Below are 19,274 nucleotides of genomic sequence, written 5' to 3' on the forward strand. Positions count from 1 at the left end.
AAGGAGGACTGGTTTCTAAGCCACTCTGGGAATTGCAGCTCTAGGAGTGAAACAGGGGTCCCCTGGAAACTCTCAGCACCTACAGCTACCAGGATTCTTTGGGAGAAGCTGCGACTGTTTCAAGTGACACCACTGCAGTTTAAAGGTATGGTGTGAATTTAGCCTAAGTCATACGCAGAGCAGCCCCATTCAAATCTATGAACTTAAGTTACCTGCCCGTCAGTTTTGATGGGTCTACTGTGAGTAGGACTAGCACGATAATCTTCCAGGCAAGGTGCAAGTGACACAAGAAAAGGGAATGACCAGAGCCACTCACCTCCCAAAATGGCAAACAGGTGTCTCCCAAGTGACTCCACTGTTGATGGGTCGCTGCACTGCCGAGCCAAGTTCTTCAATGCTACAATAGCCTCGTCCATCAGCTGAGAACTGTTGGATTTCAACTGGCCTATAAAATCAAAACACAAACGCTCAAATCTTTGGAGCTGTATGGAAGCTTACAATTAGCTTTACTAACAACTGGGGTTGGGAATAAGAGACATGGACATGATTACTGCAGCCTAGTTCCCCTCTTTGAAAAACAAACACGCCCCATCTTATAAATTTTCTCTCCACCTATTAAAAATTGGTCCCTGCCAATCATGAAAAGCTTGGGTCACTTACTCATTGTTTCCTTCTCCTTGAAGACTAGCCCTCTCCTCCCAAAAAGCACCTGCTTGGAATGGCAAACAACCACCAGGCTTCAAGTGCTTCAAACCATTCTCAATTGCTCTCACTATAACAAAGCTCCACTCTCAAAACAGTACAGGATGGTACTGATAAGAGCACAAGCAATAGAGGGAAATTTCTGCTGGCCTCTGTAAGCGCAGACAATGGAACTTACCAGCTAGACCTTTCACGATGTCCAGAGCATACTGGCTGAGATCGAGGGTCACAGACGCCAAGAGAGAGGAGATAGCTGAAGACAGGAAGGAGAGAAGTGTGTTAACGTTCATTAGCTTACAGGCTGGCCGGGGACCAATCTCTGAGAGTCCACAACAGCAAGCTTTCTGTAAGATAAGACCTGCTGGATCAGGCCTATGGCCCCATCTAGTCCAGCATCTTGTTCTCTCACCCGGCAGCCTCCCAGGTGCCCCCAAAGGGAAGCCTGCAAATGGGACATGAACGCAACAAGCACTCATGGTCGATGCACAAGAACCAAAATAAAGTAACTGGGAACTACAAAGAGGCTGACACTTGAGATGCTGCTTCCTACAAAATGAGAAACCTGTACCAGGGTGCGAGAGAAACAATCCAGCAAACTGTTAACCCCCTGGTTTTTATCTACCTGCAGAAAATTGTATGTTTGTCTAAAACCTACATGGCAAGTTGCTTTTTAATACTGTGAAGAATAATAATAATAAAAACAAAGGGCATTCCAGAAGATTTTGAGTTTAGGTGATCTAATGAAACACAGAATTCCAATGCATCATCGGCATGTGACATGTCCCCCCCACAGATGAACAGAATCTGTACCTTAAGCCAAAAACATGAAAGGCCTATTGCATAAACTTAAAACAGATCCATCCACACATGGACATCAAGAACCAAATGCTGCTTCTCTAACCCAGCTGGAGCTCATTCTTGACCCCCATGCAATGAAGAGCCACTAAGTGGGTCTCAAGTGCTGACAAATCAGCTTGGTGCAAACTTCCTTTGCAATGTACCCCACCCCCCACCACACATGCTTTCACTGGCCACTCACTTTCAATTGCGTTCTCAGGGCTCCGCAGGAGGGACTTCTGCAAAGCTGGTAAGATGAGGTCCTTGAATTCAGTATGAGACACATAGCGGAGCAGAGGGGCACAGTTGTCCTGCAAGAAACCCACCCGCTTTAATGCAATACATGGATCGGGATCCTTAGTGCAAATATTACTATTGCTGTTGTTGTTACAATTTATTCATCGCCTTCCAAACCACCGTCCAAAGGCAATTTACACTTAAATAATTTAAAAATTCCTTCCAGTAGCACATTAGAGACCAACTAAGTTTGTCATTGGTATGAGCTTTCGTGTACCTTAAGAAGTGTGCATGCACACGAAAGCTCATACCAATGACAAACTTAGGTGGTCTCTAAGGTGCTACTGGAAGGAATTTTTAAATTTTGTTTTGACTATGGCAGACCAACACGGCTACCTACCTGCAACTTAAATAATTAAGAACAGTTAAATAGCCACTTGCCTGGTCACCTAGGGAGAGCACAAATTCCCATCCAGCAAGCTGACTTCCACTCAGTAATAATATGGATGTTTAACTTACAAGTCAGGAAGACTATGAGGGCACCTAGCATAACTGTTATGACGATTATGATTTCTTATCCACTCTTCGCAAAATTCCAGGGCAGGTAACAGAAATTCAAAATGCAATATTAAGACCTGGTGTTGTTTTTAAGTAAGGATTGTTTCTAATGCCTGCATTCAGGCAACCCTGTTTAGGGAAGTTTGTAATGTTTGATATTTTATCGTGTTTTTAATACTCTGTTGGGAGCTGCCCAGCATGGCTGGGACAACCTAGCCAGATGAGCAGCATACAAATATTATTATTATTTATTATTATTAAACTGAGCAAAGCACAGAAACGCTGGAAACATTTCATAGCCATTTTGCTCCACGGCTTTCCAGTCCTTTTTGGCATATGTATGCCTGACAACTAAGGAAAACAGTCCATTCATCTAATAAAGCAGGCCCTAGGCCATGAAACCTTCCACCACAATAAATTTGCTTGCCTTTAAAAAGTGCCAAGATACTCGTTTTTGTTTGCTGTGGCAGACTTAACCCAGTGAGCTAACTAACTACTTTTGACTGGAGCCGCAATCCTAACCATGCCTACTCACAGAAGTAAGTCCTATTGAATTCAATGAGGCTTACTCCCATGGTGAGTGGAGTTAGGATTGCAGCCGTAGATGTTCAAGGCTAGGAGTTTCTCTCACCAGCAGGTGCTTCTGAGGTCTTGTCTTGCTCATCAGGATGTTCTTCATGTAGAAATCAAGGAGAGCGCTCTAGGGAAAACAGAACACCTGTTATAATCATTCAGCAATGTACCACTACGCTGGACAAACAGCAACGGTTTGCTGTAGCAGTTCACCAAGGCTACAGAGTATCTGCTTAGAGGCTTGGGACCCCACCGCTGCTTGAGCCCCCACCCCCTTCACAGGCACAGTTGCAAACACCATCCTTATTTCCCCAGAAAGAAGTGTGCAAGAATTTCTGGTACTTGATGCACAAGAGACAGGAATCTGAACTTGAGGTGCTTTACTTTTCCGGGTATAAAAAGGTAGCATCCCCCAGGACTGACACCTCCCCTACCAGAAAGAGCCTCCAAAATCTTAGATTCCGTCCAAAATCTTAAAATCCATCCGAATAAGGCTCACCAGTGCCCTGCCTTCGCCCCACAATTTGGCCCAGCCACACCAACCTGCCCTACGAAGAGAATTCTACAAGATGTTGCAGAGTCAAAGGGGCTATGCAAGCCCAATCTGCTTGATCATCAGCATGGGCAAAAACAGGTCACCTGATGGCATTGTGGGTTGGGGAAATAAGGATGCAAGCCACTGACTGGATCCACTTCTCCACAACCTGATTTAAGGTCCCACCACCAGCTGATTCTAACCCTGGGTGCAAGCTCAACCCATGCCCCTACTGGCAACCTGCTAACTAGTCACATCTTTCTCCAAGGCTGCTCTGGGGTACTTGCCTTGTATCGGTTAATGACGTCAAGTTCTTTCTGAGTGGTGCAGAATTGCACTAGTAGGCCCAACATGCCTGCGTAGCCTTGGCTGGCTTCGAGGCTGAGAATAACAGAGAGGTACTGATCCACCAGCCCAGGGTTCTGAGGAGAAGACATCAAATCAGCACAACCAAGAAGCTAAATCAAAGAGCTCAAATTGGGGGGTAGCAAACACAGGGTTCTCCATATGTTGTTGGACTACAACTCCCACAATCTCCAACTACTGGATATGCTAGCTGGGGCTGATGGGAGTTGCAGTCCAACAATGATCGGAAGGGTTTCATGCTGGCCACCCATAACCTAAATAATCAGAATCTGTGTCATGCATCATGTCTCAGAAGATGTATACGACACCTCTTTCCACAGCCTGTTCAGTTTCTTCACAGCCCCGTCCACCACCGGCTTGCGAGAGCCACCCAGAACCTCCAACAGCAGCAGACACTGAACTTCCACCTGTTTAAAAAGGAGAGAACGGACCAGTATAAATTATGGGGAACCTTTGGTCCTCCGGATATTGCTGAACTCCAATGTAACTATGTACTAGAAAAGTATGGATGGGGTCTCTTCGACGAACTGGCATGAAAAAGTATGGAAATTTGCACTTATTGAACACACCAATAAAATTAGAATGGCACAAAGTGCAGAACGAAAGGACCCCTTTATGGTTGATTGACATAGCTTCAATCTGTAAAGGACCCCTGGATGGTTAAGTCCAGTCAAAGGCAACTATGGGGTTGCGGCGCTCATCTAGCTTTCAGGCTGAGGGAGCCAATGTTTATCCACAGACAGCTTTCCAGGTCATGTGGCCAGCAGGACTAAACTGCTTCTGGCGCAACAGGACACTGTGATGGAAATCAGAGCGCACAGAAACACCGTTTACCTTCCTGCTGCAGCAATACCTATTTATCTACTTGCACTGGCATGCTTTCGAATTGCTAGGCTGGCAGGAGCTGGGACAGAGCGACGGGAGCTCACTCCATCGCGGGGATTCAAATAGCTGACCTTCTGATCAGCAAGCCCAATGGTTTAGACCACAGTGCTGCCCGCGCCATTTTGCTTCATTCTGTATACAGTGAAGAATGAGTATAAAATACTCCATACAAGCGTTTTTGGTTGCTTTACTTTCTTTGTGGACCTATGGAATCTGGATATATGATGTGGACTTGAATGGATGTCTGATTGGGATGTGGACTTCATCTCATGCAGAGAGTGTGGGTAATTTTTTTCATTTTTGCTTTCAATTTTTGTATTTGAATTGCTTTGCCATATACACGTATACGATGCATTATCAAAAAGTGGAGGTCAAGGTTTCTTACTAGTTTCTCCCAGGTTTCTCCCTGTCTCTTCTCATGTGTGGGGAAGACGATGCGAACGAGCAGGCAAGTCCAGGAGAGGGCCTGCAAGGCCGCAGATCCACTGCTTTTACTGCCACAGAAAAAGCGAGAAGGAAATGAGGCGTCAACTCCAGGAAAAACAGTCAATAATGTTAACAGCTATATTATTGCTCTCTTGAGTGCAACTAAAGCTGAGCCAAAAAACTCCCAACCTGTAATATCTGTGATATAAGAAGTTACAGGGTTTCAGCAGGAAGCTACAAGGCATGCGGTGATCGGAAATGAAGAAGCATGCCTACCCTAAAGCTTTTGCAGGAGCAAACAGCATTGAAAGCAGGAATCACATATAACTGCCCCAGAACCATTACAAATGCAAATTGTCATGAATGCACAATAAAGAGGGTGTCTGGAGGGGCCCTGGGAAGCAGACAGCCACCTTTTCAAGAAATGGTTCCCAAAGATGCCATGGCACTGAATTCCGACTCTCACCTGGGTCCTCCAGACTTGCTGCTGATCCCCGAAGACTGCAGGGACTGCAGAAGGTTCTTGGCAGTTGCTTCCGGCTGACATTCTGCAAGCTGCTGAAGCGCTGCCTGGAGGGCTCTGTGGGAGGCTGCATCTCTGACGGGGGAAGAAATTGGAGGGTTTCAGAAATAATCAGCTGATATCCTTAAGGTTATGGTTGGAAGCACCTTCCTACCAGCCTACATTATTAACAAGCTGCATTTCAACTGATTAACCTATTAAGGAAAATTTAAACAAATCTGCGTAGTATTGGACCTCAATATCGATATCTCTTTGAAACGGAAAGACGTGTAACGTAATTTTTCAATTAAGTAAACAATGACGACTACTGGATTGTTATAAGGCAGTCTTTTAAAAATAGTTATTTCACTGAGCATGGCAAATGTTTACATCAGGGATGAGGAACTTCCGACATAGGGGTCAAATGTATACCCCCACAAGCCTCTCTATCTGGCCCTTAAAACTTTTACCAGGCCCCATATCCTTCCCAGACCACACCCCTCAAACCAGCTCTGTTTTGCTTTCTTTGGGTGTTTTTGCCTATGCTTTGGAATATGCCCTTGAATTCTGATAATGCCTCTTGCTTCCCTGGATGGAGGATGGAGCAGGGTGCATGCAAGTGTGTGTGCTGTACAAATGTAAGATTCAAATTTACTGCTCTGCCCACCTGTCAAGGCAGGAGTCGGGAGCAGGTCAGGAATAACTCACAAGGTGTCAGGGAAGTTACTTCTTTATTCAAAGAAGCAAAACAACTCAGGCCTAGTGAGCACAGCAACTCTTCCCAGTAGGTCTTGCCTCAATGAGGCAGTTGTGAGGTCTCCCCTGCCCCCCGCCATCTCCCTGAAACTCCTCCTCCCCCAGGTTATTCCCAAGCACCCTGAGCCTGCTCCACCTTGTCTGTCTTTGCTCCGCCCTCTTCATACCTCTTCTGGTTCTGGGTGACCAAGGGGGAAGGGAGCTGGTTGCAGCAGGAGGGGGAGACCCCCAGCTTATTCAGCAGCCTGTCTGATCTCTGCCTCTTGGCCTCCTCTTCTCCAGCCTCCACTTCTGGACTGCTCTCTGCCACAGCCTCTTTCTGCTCACTAAACCTAGTTACCGCTTCAGCTTCCGACACATTCTCTTCCCAGTCTTCTCCCTCTGACCACTCATTGTTGTCCCACCACCAATCCCCAGGCTCTGAGTCTTTTCCCATCTGGTGCCTCCTACCATTTCCCTGCATCCAGCCAGTCCATGACACCACCTATGTCATGCAGCCCCCTGGAAGGCTGCCCCCAAAAGAATCTGGCCCTCAGGATTAAAAAAAAGTTTCTCAACTTTGATTTACATAAATCAAACAAAAATGCCAATAAACAGATATCACAGAGGGAGGGAGGGAGAAGAACACCTCCCTCATATCCCAAACATTGTTAACTTTTCCTCAGAGAGCAGCTGTTACAAGCTCTTATTTTGGTTAGTCTTTTCTGAATATCTTCTGACACTCCAAGCTCACACTCTTACCTGTATCGATGCAGGGTGAGGCAGAACAACTTGCAGAGGCCCTTCACGGTACCTTCTGGAAGATCTGAAACAAGGTGGAGGGTTTAATGATCTTTGTATTGATGTGCATTTTATAAATGTGTGCTGCCCTGAGAATCTTCAGATTGCAGGACTTTGTTTCATATTCTTTAGCAAGAGATGGATATGAAACAACAAACTTTTTTGCCTCGGAGTTTGCAATGAAGGGGCCAGATGAGACCAGATTTGGCTCAGAGATTTCTAGGGTCAGAGCCTTGCTGTGGCGCAATGTGAATACCTTTCCCAGTGATGCATCTTGCAAGTTCATTGAGGATGTCTCTTCGTTCCTTCACACTGGATGTGGTCACTTTCACTGCAAATCTCTTCAGTGCTTCAGAAACCTAAACGGCCAATCGGGGTGAAAGGAGAGAAGGGTTTCCAGTTTAGTCCTCTCCAGATGGCCAATGTACATCTACATTAGAGCTCCTTGGTTGAACTAAGACCCTGATCCTATGTGTTTTTCTTCTGGAGAAAAGTTCATTGAGACTTAGTCTCAGGTAGGTGTGCATCAGCTTGCAAGCTTAACATGTATCAGATCAAGTTGCCAGTTTCATCTGAAAGTGTTTTTGACTGAATTCCTTACTACTCATTATTTCTTTGTAGTGTACACATACACACACAGAGAGAGAGCAGGCAAAGAAAACAAGGGAGAAAGACTGGAAAGAAAATCAAGGGAAAAGGAAAGGTCTTAATACAGTATCAAATTTTGAGAAAGATATGACAGACAGGTCCTGGGTCTGCCTCCTAGTGAGCCAACAACTAGTGGGAGCCAATCAAGAAAAAGAGAATAGAATTTAATAAAATAAATGAACAAGACCCTTGGATAGCTCCTCCTCCTGACATAACACCCTTGGTCAGGAAAGCAAGCCAAGGCAGAGATGGATGACGGGGTGGCTGTAGGTCAGCAAGCAGAGTATGTGCATTGTATGCAGAAGGTCACAGGTTCAATATCTGGCATCTCCAGACAAAGATGTAAAAGACTGCTATTTGAAACCCACAGCATTGACATTATACTGAGCTAGACGGTTCAGTAGTCTGACTGAAAATAAGGCACCTTCCTATGCTCGTGTGTGTTGAAGGAAGGGCCAGAAAATCAGTGGCAAAGCATCTGTTTTGCATGCAGAATCACAGGCATTTCCAGGCAGTGCTGGGAAGGACTTCTGTCTGAAATCATGGAGAGAGCCACTGCCAACACCGAGCTGAGTAGACCAATAGCCTGTCATGGTATAAAGCTCTTTCCTGTGTTTTATCCCATTTTATCCTTAACAACTCTATGAGCTTGACCAGGCTGACTCCTAGCATAGAATAGAATCATAGAATCATAGAACTGTAGAGTTGGAAGGGACCCTGAGGATCATCTAGTCCAACCCCCTGCAATGCAGGAATATGCAGCTGGTCCATACAGGGATCGAACCTGCAACCTTGGTGTTATCAGCACCATGGTCTAACCAACTGAGCTCTCCAGGCTTGCTCAAAGCCATCTATGCGGTACAGAGGAGGTGTTCAAATCCAGCCTATTTCAGGCAGAGTCTGTCCACTAAATGTTTCCAGTTCCATCTGCTTCTATTCTCCCATAGCTCTACCTGTAGATCTGGTTTCCCTAGCAACCCAGCAGGAAAGTCGCAATGCAGTGTATTGCAGTGGTTATATTAGAAAAGTTTTTGTGTTTTCTCAAATTTCATTTGCTCCAAGAGGAACTACGCTTAGCAGAAAAAACAAAGGTACCCAACAGGTTTGTCACATTGTCACCACATAGGAAGCTGGCCTAAACAGAGTAAGATCTTTGATTCATCTAACTGTGGTGTTGGCAGTAGTCAGCATGGTGCCCTCCAGATGCTGTTGGACTCCAACTCTCATCAGCCCCAGCAAGTATGACCAATGCTCAGGAACTATGGGAGTTGGAGTACTACAATGCCACCTCAAGGGCAACATGTTGGCTAAACTGAAGAGGCTATTCAGAACCTCCAATGGGAGTTTTTCCTAGGCTAACAGAGAGGACTGAACTTGGTATCTTCTGAATGGAAAGCAAGTGCTGTACCACTAAGCTATGCCCACTGTCAAATAAGAGACTGACAATTGGAGCCTGAAAATAGTGAACTAGTGGTAAAGGATGCAGCTCAATGGTGACGCATATACTTTATATGCAGAAGGCTCCAGGTTAAGTTTCCAGCATCTCCAGGTAGGGCGTTGAAAGACTCCCTGTCTAAAACCCAGGAGAGCTACTGCCAGTCATTGCAGACAGATAACGCTATGCTAGATGGACCAATGATTTGATTCATTGTAAGGCAGCTTCCTATGCTTCTATTTAAAACCAGTCTTTAATTCAGAACCATGAGAACTAGAAACTGTGGCTCAGTTACACAGCATTTTTTCTGCATGCAGCAGCTCCCAAGCTCAATTTGTTTTTAACTATTTTCAACACTACATTTTAAAATAACTGTAACCCTGGGATCTTATGGTGACCGGCAGGTAAGAAACGGATGCAGGGGCAGTAAAATCCCTGGCATCCCTAAGTACGTCTCAGAATGTCTTCTGTCTGAAACCCATTCTGCACAGACAATATTGAGCTATATGGACCAATGGTCTGAGGGTTCAACCACTCTCCTCTTTGTTTCGTGTTTTCTGGGCACAGGTCTGGGATTTCCAGGTCCATGTCTAAGCAGTGGTGCATTTTTTGTTTGTTTCACTGCCATGCCACTTTCACCAGGAAAACCCAGTTTTATCACTGAATCAGAGCAAACAACAATGTGCGGGGAAACCCAGTTGCTATTTGTTCCAATTCAGTGGTAAAACGCAGGTTTCCCCATTGAAAACGGGGGGGGGGGAGGGGGAAAACCTGCTCCAAAATGGACCTGGAAATCCCAGATCTGTGCCTAGACGCAAGGCACAAAAGGAAGTTTGGAAGAGCCATTAGTACAAGGCAGCTTCATATGTTCCTGGGGAGCGGTCCTTGCTCAACAACAGAGAACCTAGTTTGCATGCAAAGGGTACCAGGTTCAATTCCTGGCAAGGCTTGAAAGAGTCATTGTCTGAAAACGTGGAGCGCCGCTGAGCTAACAACACTGAGCTAGACGGACCAACAGTCTGGTTAAGCGTGAGGTAGGCTCCTACTAAAACGAGGACTTTCTCCAGAACCCTGAGGACTGGAATCTTGCTTTATTTTTTAGCAGAAGGGCTCTTGCTCGGTGGCGTCTGGCGTGGTAGAAGGCCGCTTCCTATCTTCCTTGGGACCTGTTTCTCCCCCTCTGACAGCCAACAGACAGGCTGGACGGGCTGCAACTACTGACCTCCCCCTCCCCCGGCCCTGCCCGAGGGGCTCCGCAGCTGGGCGGAGGGAGGAAGGACGCGGCCCCGCGGCCAGAGAGGGAAGAGGCGCTGCCTTCCGCCCTCGCCTGCCCACGGCTCGCTTCCATTCCTCTCGCCTCCTCGCACCGCCCCTCGCCGCGCCTCAAGCAGCACCCACCTGCGTGTCAGCCGCCATAGCGCCGGCTCCAACCCGGAAATAATTCTTCGTCACTTCCGGGGAGCATTGGGCGCAGCTTAATGGCGTCACGAAGTTTCTTGCTGAGCTGTTAGAAGACGGAAGGGAGGAGCGAGGCAGGCTGACGTAAGCTAAGTAAGGCTCCTCCTCCTTTTACCACGCCTTCTGTGGGTGGCTAAGCTAAAGTGAGGCTGCGGCCTACAAGCAGCCACCACTCCAAATCCTGTAAATTACCCCCGTCAATTCCCAGTCTTGTCAACTCTAATTAAAGATAAAAAATTCGCTATGGTATAAACTTCTGTGGATGACTGTTTATTAGTAATAGGGGGCAAGTTGTGCCACTCCGCAGGCAGAAAAAGTTCCCAAAGTGGCTTATCAGGAAGATGATTTGACACTGGAGGGTAGGGCCTGAGAGACAGCACCAAAGGAAAAGGGAATGGGAGGGATGAGAAAAAACAAGCTCAGGATGGAGTAAAAGCTAGGATTTCCATCTACAAAGGCTTTCACAAATTGGCAGCACAAAACTGCTTGTTTCAACAGACTGTAACAGCTACATCTCTCGCAATTACTAGGAAGTATCCCTAACTTCCCTCAAGCCTATCCCTGCTTGGTAGGTAGGGCTGTGTGATAGCCACCCTGCTGATTCAAAGTAAACATCAATTTCCCCACAGTGGTTGCCATATTCTTCACTCACTCACAATATACCCAAACCTTTTCCCTGAATGAAGCTGAAGGTAGAATACATATGGTTCTCCTTCCCTCATTTTATCCTCACAACACCTAAGAAAGGCTGGACTTGTCTGGAAAAGCAGCTTGAAAATACTTATGTACATACATACGATATAGGATATTACCTATTCTTCACCTCCGTGGGGCAAAGAATGAGAAATGCTGGGGTTTCACCCCATTCCAGCAACATCTTCTAGTCCAAAGGTTCCTTATCTCAGATTTACATATCCCTCCCTTAGTTTTCTGCTCAAGGGAGTAAGAGGCCCAGGGCGAAACTACTCTTTGATCTGCAAAACTGCAGATCATTCCAAGCTTCCTGAGTTGGAAAAAAAAACTGAAAGCCTTGTTACTTCAGATCAGGGAGGGCTAGAATTGTGGAAGGAGGTGGTCCCCTGAATTGTGGAAGGGGGAGGTCACTGACTGTGGACCAGGCATGCATTCAGTTGCATAGCCCTGCCTTTATAACAGGTGGAGTGCCATAACCACTGAAGGAGAGAAGTTGATAGTTCCCCCTGGCAGAGAACTAACCAAGAATAATAATGCGACATGGGTGTGTAGAGAAGTACTTTTATTTTATTGTTTCATTCTGCTCCGACTGATTGGCAACAAAACTCTGAAAGTTAGTCAAAGAGACCGAATCCCATGTCCTCGTCAGACTCTTCAGACTCCTCCTTGGCCTCCACCTTGGCCGGGGCTGCTGCAGCGGGAGCTGCAACCTCAGCTGCCACAGGGGCAGCAGTCACAAAAGCAGAAGGGTCAGCCAGGAAGGCCTTTACCTGTGGAGAAATTTTAAAAAAAGCAAGGTCAGCTTCATACATCCCCCACTGCCTGGATGGAGAGGGGTGCACAAGTGTGTGTAGAAACTAATGTACTGCAAAGGAAGGTAAAATCTGCATTTGTTGCTCTACCCACTTTTGTCTCTTGCCCTTCCCACCACTGGTATTGTGCACCACCATCAGAAGCAAATATAGCCCTACAGGTGAAAAGGAGTCCCCAACCCCGATTCAAAAATAGACTTGAGCTCTCCTCCAAACAATCTCCCTATTTATGTTGGATCACATTTGAAGGTGTGGGGAACTATTGACCATCCAGGTGTGTCTGAACTACAACTCCTATCATCCCTAACCCACACTTGATGGGGCTAATGGGATTTTGGTGCCTAAAACAGCTTGGGGGGGAGGTTTGGAGGAACCAAAGAGTGATTAACTTGTGGTAGAATTTTCCCGTGGGCTTCTCCAAACTTTCTGCAAAACCTGCCTCAAAGACTACAATAACAAGAAACCAGATTAAGTTGCAGTTCACACATAAGGTTTAGTGTGAAAAATGTGATTTTTTTATTTTTTTTGAGGGAGGGCAATACTACAACTTCCACACCTGTGAATTTCAGAATCTTAAGCTGTCTGGTGTTAAACTGACAACAGAGAATTCAAGGACTTCGGGGTTTGCAGACTTATTACTATACCTAATAATTTCAAAACGAACAAGATAATTGTAGCAGAACACCTGATGTGCTTGGGTGTTAGGTAATGTTTCGAAGTTGTACCTTGATGCACGCTATGTTAGCTTGCTCTCCATTATGTTTATATGTAAAATTCAAATAATATATGCACACATACAAAAAGAAAAGCTGTAGCCACTGGAACCACTCTTGCCAATTCAATATTATGCACTCATCATCCAGTTCAACATATCATTATCCTTACCTTGTCAGCTAATGGGAAAGAGTAATCAGTCTCTACAGCCACAGCCAGGACTCGTTTGTACCCATTGATGATGGAGTGGGGCACAGAGGCAACTGTCGGGTAGCCAATTTGCAGGCAAACACTGGCAACATTGCGAACACCCTGGTAGGAGAACAAGTGCACATCTTTACTCCTGTTCATCCCATGGCAATTCCAATACGTTTTAGGCGCTCCCTGTACTCTCCCAAATTCACAATGCAAAATAAACAACAACTGGCATTTTTACTTCCCAACTGTAGTCTAGGTACACACCCATACAAAGGAAGCAATTTTCAGAGCTACTTCTGGAACACTCACAGCACAATCCTATACATGCCTTTTCAGAAGTCCTATCAAATTCAGTGGGACTTACTCCTAGGATAAGTGGATATGGGGTGGCCAACTTCAGGCACAACAAATCTGCCTTCCACTGAATCAGACCACACCAAGCGAAGGCAGACCACTTGTCCATGCAAATCAAAAGAGGCATCACTTACTTCCAAGAAGCGCCCATGCAGGGTCTCTTCAGTGATGTCCAGGACTTCAGGGCTGTAAATGCTGCCATTATCAAACACCTGCTGGATGACGAGCCCAAAGGAGAAGGGGGAGATGTTCAACATGTTCAGCAAGGTGGCTTCGCTGGCACCCACTTTGTCTCCGGTCTTGATCAACTGCACATCACTCTGAGAAACAAGAGGGGGAGAAAAACCAGCAAATTCAACAGCAACTTCTTTACAAGAACAAGAATTGTACACCATCTCAGCAAGGTGGTGTATGTTTAGTCCAGTTGAGTCAGAAGTGCTGAAAGGAGAAAACAACACACTCTCCTGTCGGGCTGGCTAAGGCCAAGTCCCTCTTGGCCCCTCTGCTTCATTCATTTCAAACAGTGAGTCATGTCAAGTACTTTTGCAGAAAGTGAGTATCATTCACACACACCATTTATATTTCAAAAAATTAACAAAAGGAAAGAAACATAATCAGCTCATGTTAACAATAAAAACAATAAATCATTCCTGACTTATTATTTTACACTTAAATATTGCCCTTCATTCAAGGAACACAGGGTGGTTTACAATACAGAAACACAAAAATATATCACATAATTACAAACAAAACAACACACACACTTAAGACAATTTATTAATATAAACTGCCATACAAGCCAAACAAGATTGACAATGGTTAAGATACACGTTCAAACGCAGAAAGGTCAGTGAGATCTTCAGACCACCAAATGGGTGTTTATCCTTCCAGACTTGGGAGTACACATTGCTATTATTGCGCCTTGTCCTGCCACCCCTTATAAATTGCCTTCTTCTCATGAAAACCTGGGGTAGCTATTTTTTTTTAAAAAAGAAATAGAAGTATAAGCACAATCACCATAGACAGCCACTAAGTACTCACCAGAATTTCAATGGTGCCTCTGGAGATCTTGGTGGTGATGCCCAAAGCCTGGAAAAAGGAGGTCTTCTCAGGGCCAAGGCCGGTGTTTTGAGCTGGCACAGTGACCTCACATGGGGCAATGGCACCTGCACGAGCAGCAGCTGGTACCTGAGGGTGGAAAAAAACCCAAGTCATCCTTGACACTGAATGTTGGGAGGATTCAGGACCAAATAAAGTACTTCTTCAAAGAGGTGAAATTAACTATGGAATTTCACTCCCACAGGAGGCAGTGATGGTCCCCAATGTGGGAGGCTTTTAAAGACAATTTAATAAATTAATGGATAAGGCTATTAATGGCTATAAGCCACAGTGACTGATGTTCTTCCACTACTAGAGGCAGTAAGCTTCTGAATTCCAGTTGCTGGAAACCACAGAAGGGGAGTGTCCTTGCACTCAAGTCCCACTTGAGGATCTGCTTGGCAACTGTAAGAACAGGACACTGGACTATATAGGCCTAATCCAGCAAGCTCTTATTATTTCCTTATCACTGAGGTCCAGCTCCAACGGCCTTCTGGTGGTTCCATCACTGTGAGAAGTGAGGTTACAGGGAACCAGGCAGAGGGTCTTCTCAGTGGTGGCGCCTGCCCTGTGGAACGCCCTCTCATCAGATGTCAAGGAAATAAACAACTATCTGACTTTTAGAAGACATCTGAAGGCAGCCCTGTTTAGGGAAGTTTTTAATGACTGATGTTTTAATGTATTAATATTTTGTTGGCAGCCGCCCAGTGTGGCTGGGAAAACCCAGCCAGATGGCTGGGGTATAAATAATAAATTATTGTTGTTGTTATATCAGATGTACTCTACAACATCTGGAGACCACCAGGTTGGGGCAATTTAGGTGAAAAGAGCCACTCTCTTCCTCCTAAGTGGTTACTACTTACCTTGTTGGCCAACAACATGTCCCTGATTTCAGTCAGATCCTCCTTGGTGAACACGAAGCCCACATTACCACGGATATGAGGCAGAAGCCTAACGAGAAACAAGGCATGTTCTATTAGCAACATCATTTCTAACCTGATTTCTTTATAAACAAACAAAAATTATAGGCAGGTAACAATAACATCCAGCTGTAGAATTAACAAATTTTACATACATGCTCTCAATAACCTTTGCAACAACCCTTTAAGGTAGGACAGTATTATCCCTATGCTGCAGAGATTGGCCGTGAGACTGATAGAGGGTCATCTAGTGAATTTGCAGCTCAAGCACACTTTGAACAAAGGACTTACTGGCTCAATCTTATTTTTAAAATGCAGTTTTTTTACAGCTAATGCAAAGGAATCTAGGAAATGCTGCATCACTAACTTTTCCAGAGCAGGATTGTTTTCCAGATGTCCCCGGATTGCCTTGCGCATCATGGTGTTCTTCCCCATCAGGACCACGGCCTTCCCACGCAAGGACATGCGGATTTGCTGCATCTGCTTGGAACCGACATTGTCTGCTCCCACAATGAAGCATTTTGGATAGTCGTCCAAGAGTTGCTGCGGAAAGAAAGCAAACCCTGAAAAAACCTTTTCAAACTTAGGGCTGACACACTGTCTGCTTGCAATAAGATGCAGATACCAAACATCAAACAGGGGTAACATTTAAATTAGAAAATTAACTCTGAATAAAGTGCTGGCTTTCCCTGTGGCACACAATCAAGTTAACACATACGAATCACTTTGAACACGTACAAAATTCTGCATATAGTCAAATTAGTAACAGTAACAATACTTAGCATTTTTGTGCATTCAGGGTTTCACATACGTTATCTTGCCCATTATTACACCAGTCCTGTAGACCAGGCACGTCCAACTCCCAACAGACTGTTATCTACTCCCAGTATAAAAAAACTGGCAGTGATCTACCCACTGTCATTGGAGGAAGTGTGCATGGGGCGGGTGGATTGCCCAGAGTTGAGCAGCCTTTTTAAGGGTAGGATAGCCCCGAGTTCTTCAACTTTTACTTGTTAACTTTCGGTAAACTTTATTTAATCCTACGATCGATTAGAGTCCCACAATCTACCAGGATCAGCCAGGGATCTACCAGTAGATCACGATCTACTGTTTGGACACAAATTTATGCTGATTATGATCTATGGGCCAACTGTGGTCACCCTTTACTGTACACGCTCAGAGGGACCATCAGATTCCTGCTTCTCATATTATGATCTCGGATACTGCAATATGATAGTACATCTGAGCCCTGCTCCAACCATGCATCACTGAAAGGGTCTGGCTACAATCCCACATTATTCTGTATGCACTCAAAGATCCTTATTCTTAAGACTCCAACATTCCAGACTTGAGACGATGCTGCAACGTAAGGACAGAGCTGTACGGTGTGTTGAGCCCACAGAATTTGCTGGACTATTCAGTGATGGCCACCAACTTTGGCTGTTTTAAATGGGGAGTAAACAGATTCATGGAGAATAAGGCTATTAACGGCTACTAATCATGGAGACCGTATCATTCAGAATACTGTAACAAGTGGGCAGAGTTGTGCTTGTGCCCTGCATGCAGGCTTCCCATCAGCATCTGGTTGGCCACTATGAAAAAAGTATTTTGGACAGATGGGCCTTTGGTCTTACCCAGCAGGTTTGGTCTTATACACGCAACTTAAATAGAAAAGCATCCTGTACATACAGAAGTGTTTTTTAATTGTGTATTGTTATTCCTGCTGCTGCTTTCGAAACTTAAGTTTTTTGCAGAATATACAAAGAGGATTACTTTCACCAGAGTACTGTACTGCTTTGTGATTACAATCATTTATTACTTTTTTTAAAAGTGCTCTCTACCTGGTGCCAGAAGCCTTCAATGAATCTCCTATTGCTTATTCCTTTCCCAACTTAATTTCTGTCCCCAATAGCTTTCAGGGCAAATCATACAATGTACTTATAATCATAGGCATCTCTCTTGAAATTAATTACATGATTGCTGCAAGGTGTAATGTAAAGTGTTTATGCTCTGCCTCCAGAGTCTGAGGGAGCAATGCCTCTGAATACCAGTTGCTGTAAACCACACAAGGCGAAAGGGCTGTTGAGCTCAAATCCTGCTTGTGGGTTTCATGCTGAACTAAGATGGAACACTAGCCTTGACCAGCAAGGCTCTTTTTATGTTAGACCTATTGGTGATATCTTATCACTAACTGCTTTAAAGGTTGTTGCTGTTTTAAAAATTAAGCACGAGAAATTCCATGAAGTGATAAATAATAGTGAGCCAGTGTTCTTAAATCTTATTTTATTATTCTGCACGGCCCCCAAAGGATGTATTTTATGAGGCACCTAATGGATGCTAGGAACTAATGGTACTTTGTACATGCTCAGAGACACCCTCGCCGGCATCTTTTTTCTTGTTTTTCACTTGTGCCACAGAGAAAAGGTTTCCAACGGGAGAAATAAGAACATCAGCCCTGTTCCCCCTCGCCCAAGCCACCAGAAAGACTCACGATGATCTTGAGGAAGTAGTTTGACTTCCACGTGGCTCGGTCTTCCCTGGGCATCGCGGTGACCCAAGGATCGCACGGCAGCGGTTTAAAGACTCCGGTGTTTCTCTACAGAGGACAGACAAAAGAGGCTCCGGTTAGGCCCGGCCCCACCTAGGCCCTAAAGGCCTCCCCGGCCCGCCGCCAGCAACACACCTACCTCACGAGGCCTCCGTGGAGCAAAAGAGCTAGCCCCGCCCCCGCCCCACGCTTTTATAACCTCCCCGAGCGCCGCGGCCAATCGGCGGCGAGCAACAGCTTTCTCCTCCCCCTCCCTCTCCTTGCGGATTGGACAGGTCTGTCGGTGACGAAAGGAAGCGGCGGGAGAGCGTGGGGGGAAGAGAGCTATTCTCAGCTCTCATTGGCCTAAAGAGCCATCCTTCCAAATACCCAGAAACTTCCTCTCCTGCCTTTTAAAGGGAGAGGAAGCTTTCGTAGCTGTGCAGCCTGAGAGAGGCACGCTCCCCCTGCTGGGGCGGAAACGCACATGGATGTAGAGACAACTATATAGGCCAGTGGTTTTCAACCAGGGTGCCTTGAATGCTCAGGGGTGCTGCGGGCAACACTGGCCTCTGTCCTTCTTTCTTTCCCTCCCTTCCTCTGATGCTCTCTTGCACCTCTGCCTCTGGAAGGGCTTGCATGGCTGTGTGATAGGAATTTTGAGATCTTAAAGGGAAAGGGAATCCTGACCATTAGGTCCAGTCGTGGCTGACTCTGGGGTTGTGGTGCTCATCTCGCTTTATTGGCCGAGGGAGCCGGCGTACAGCTTCCAGGTCATGTGGCCAGCATGACTAAGCCGCTTCTGGCAAACCAGAGCAGCACACGGAAACGCCGTTCACCTTCCTGCCGGAGCGGTACCTATTTATCTACTTGCACTTTGATGTGCTTTCGAACTGCTAGGTTGGCAGGAGCAGGGACCGAGCAACAGGAACTCACCCCGTCGTGGGGATTTGAACCGCTGACCTTCTGATCAGCAAGTCCTAGGCTCTGTGGTTTAACCCACAGCGCCACCCGCATCCCTATTTTGAGGTCTTAGATATATGTTAAATGTTCATAAGTGTACCAACCAAGCACATAGATAGATCAGCACAGGAAGACCGACCTGGAACCATTTTTTATTCCCAAACTGTCCCAAACTGACCAAATGTTTTCTCTGCAAGGTCAAAGGAAAATGGAAAAGCCTCCCCATTGACTTTTCCTTCACATATCCTGTCTTAAGGTTTGAATAGGGTGAGCCTGTGACCTGACTCAGGAACTACG

The 19,274-nt window shown here is 45.7% G+C and overlaps 2 protein-coding genes across 2 annotated transcripts in view; both read right to left on the reverse strand.

Moving 5' to 3' along the window:
* The window catches only part of GCN1 (GCN1 activator of EIF2AK4), a 60,786-nt gene extending 50,070 nt beyond the window's left edge, over positions 1 to 10,716 (reverse strand). The window contains exons 1-11 of the mRNA XM_083716696.1: positions 10,639 to 10,716; positions 7,414 to 7,516; positions 7,119 to 7,182; positions 5,586 to 5,717; positions 5,079 to 5,187; positions 4,117 to 4,215; positions 3,730 to 3,864; positions 2,966 to 3,034; positions 1,742 to 1,850; positions 881 to 955; positions 317 to 445 (exon numbers count right to left, since the gene is read on the reverse strand). Of these exons, the coding sequence (XP_083572822.1) occupies positions 317 to 445; positions 881 to 955; positions 1,742 to 1,850; positions 2,966 to 3,034; positions 3,730 to 3,864; positions 4,117 to 4,215; positions 5,079 to 5,187; positions 5,586 to 5,717; positions 7,119 to 7,182; positions 7,414 to 7,516; positions 10,639 to 10,656 (1,042 nt within the window). The 5' untranslated portion in view covers positions 10,657 to 10,716. The remainder of the gene's footprint in view (positions 1 to 316; positions 446 to 880; positions 956 to 1,741; positions 1,851 to 2,965; positions 3,035 to 3,729; positions 3,865 to 4,116; positions 4,216 to 5,078; positions 5,188 to 5,585; positions 5,718 to 7,118; positions 7,183 to 7,413; positions 7,517 to 10,638) is intronic.
* Positions 10,717 to 11,938: 1,222 nt separating this feature from the next.
* On the reverse strand, positions 11,939 to 18,218 carry RPLP0 (ribosomal protein lateral stalk subunit P0). The gene is made up of 8 exons (XM_083715450.1): positions 18,175 to 18,218; positions 17,979 to 18,083; positions 15,855 to 16,030; positions 15,431 to 15,518; positions 14,511 to 14,657; positions 13,604 to 13,789; positions 13,089 to 13,229; positions 11,939 to 12,161 (listed from the first exon to the last, which is right to left on the reverse strand). The coding sequence occupies exons 2-8, from the start codon at positions 18,030 to 18,032 to the stop codon at positions 12,006 to 12,008; spliced, it is 948 nt and encodes a 315-aa protein (XP_083571576.1). The 5' UTR covers positions 18,033 to 18,083; positions 18,175 to 18,218; the 3' UTR covers positions 11,939 to 12,005.
* Positions 18,219 to 19,274: the final 1,056 nt, after the last annotated feature.

The sequence above is a fragment of the Podarcis gaigeae genome, assembly GCF_964106915.1.
Source record: "Podarcis gaigeae genome assembly, chromosome: 16".
NCBI lineage: Eukaryota > Metazoa > Chordata > Lepidosauria > Squamata > Lacertidae > Podarcis > Podarcis gaigeae.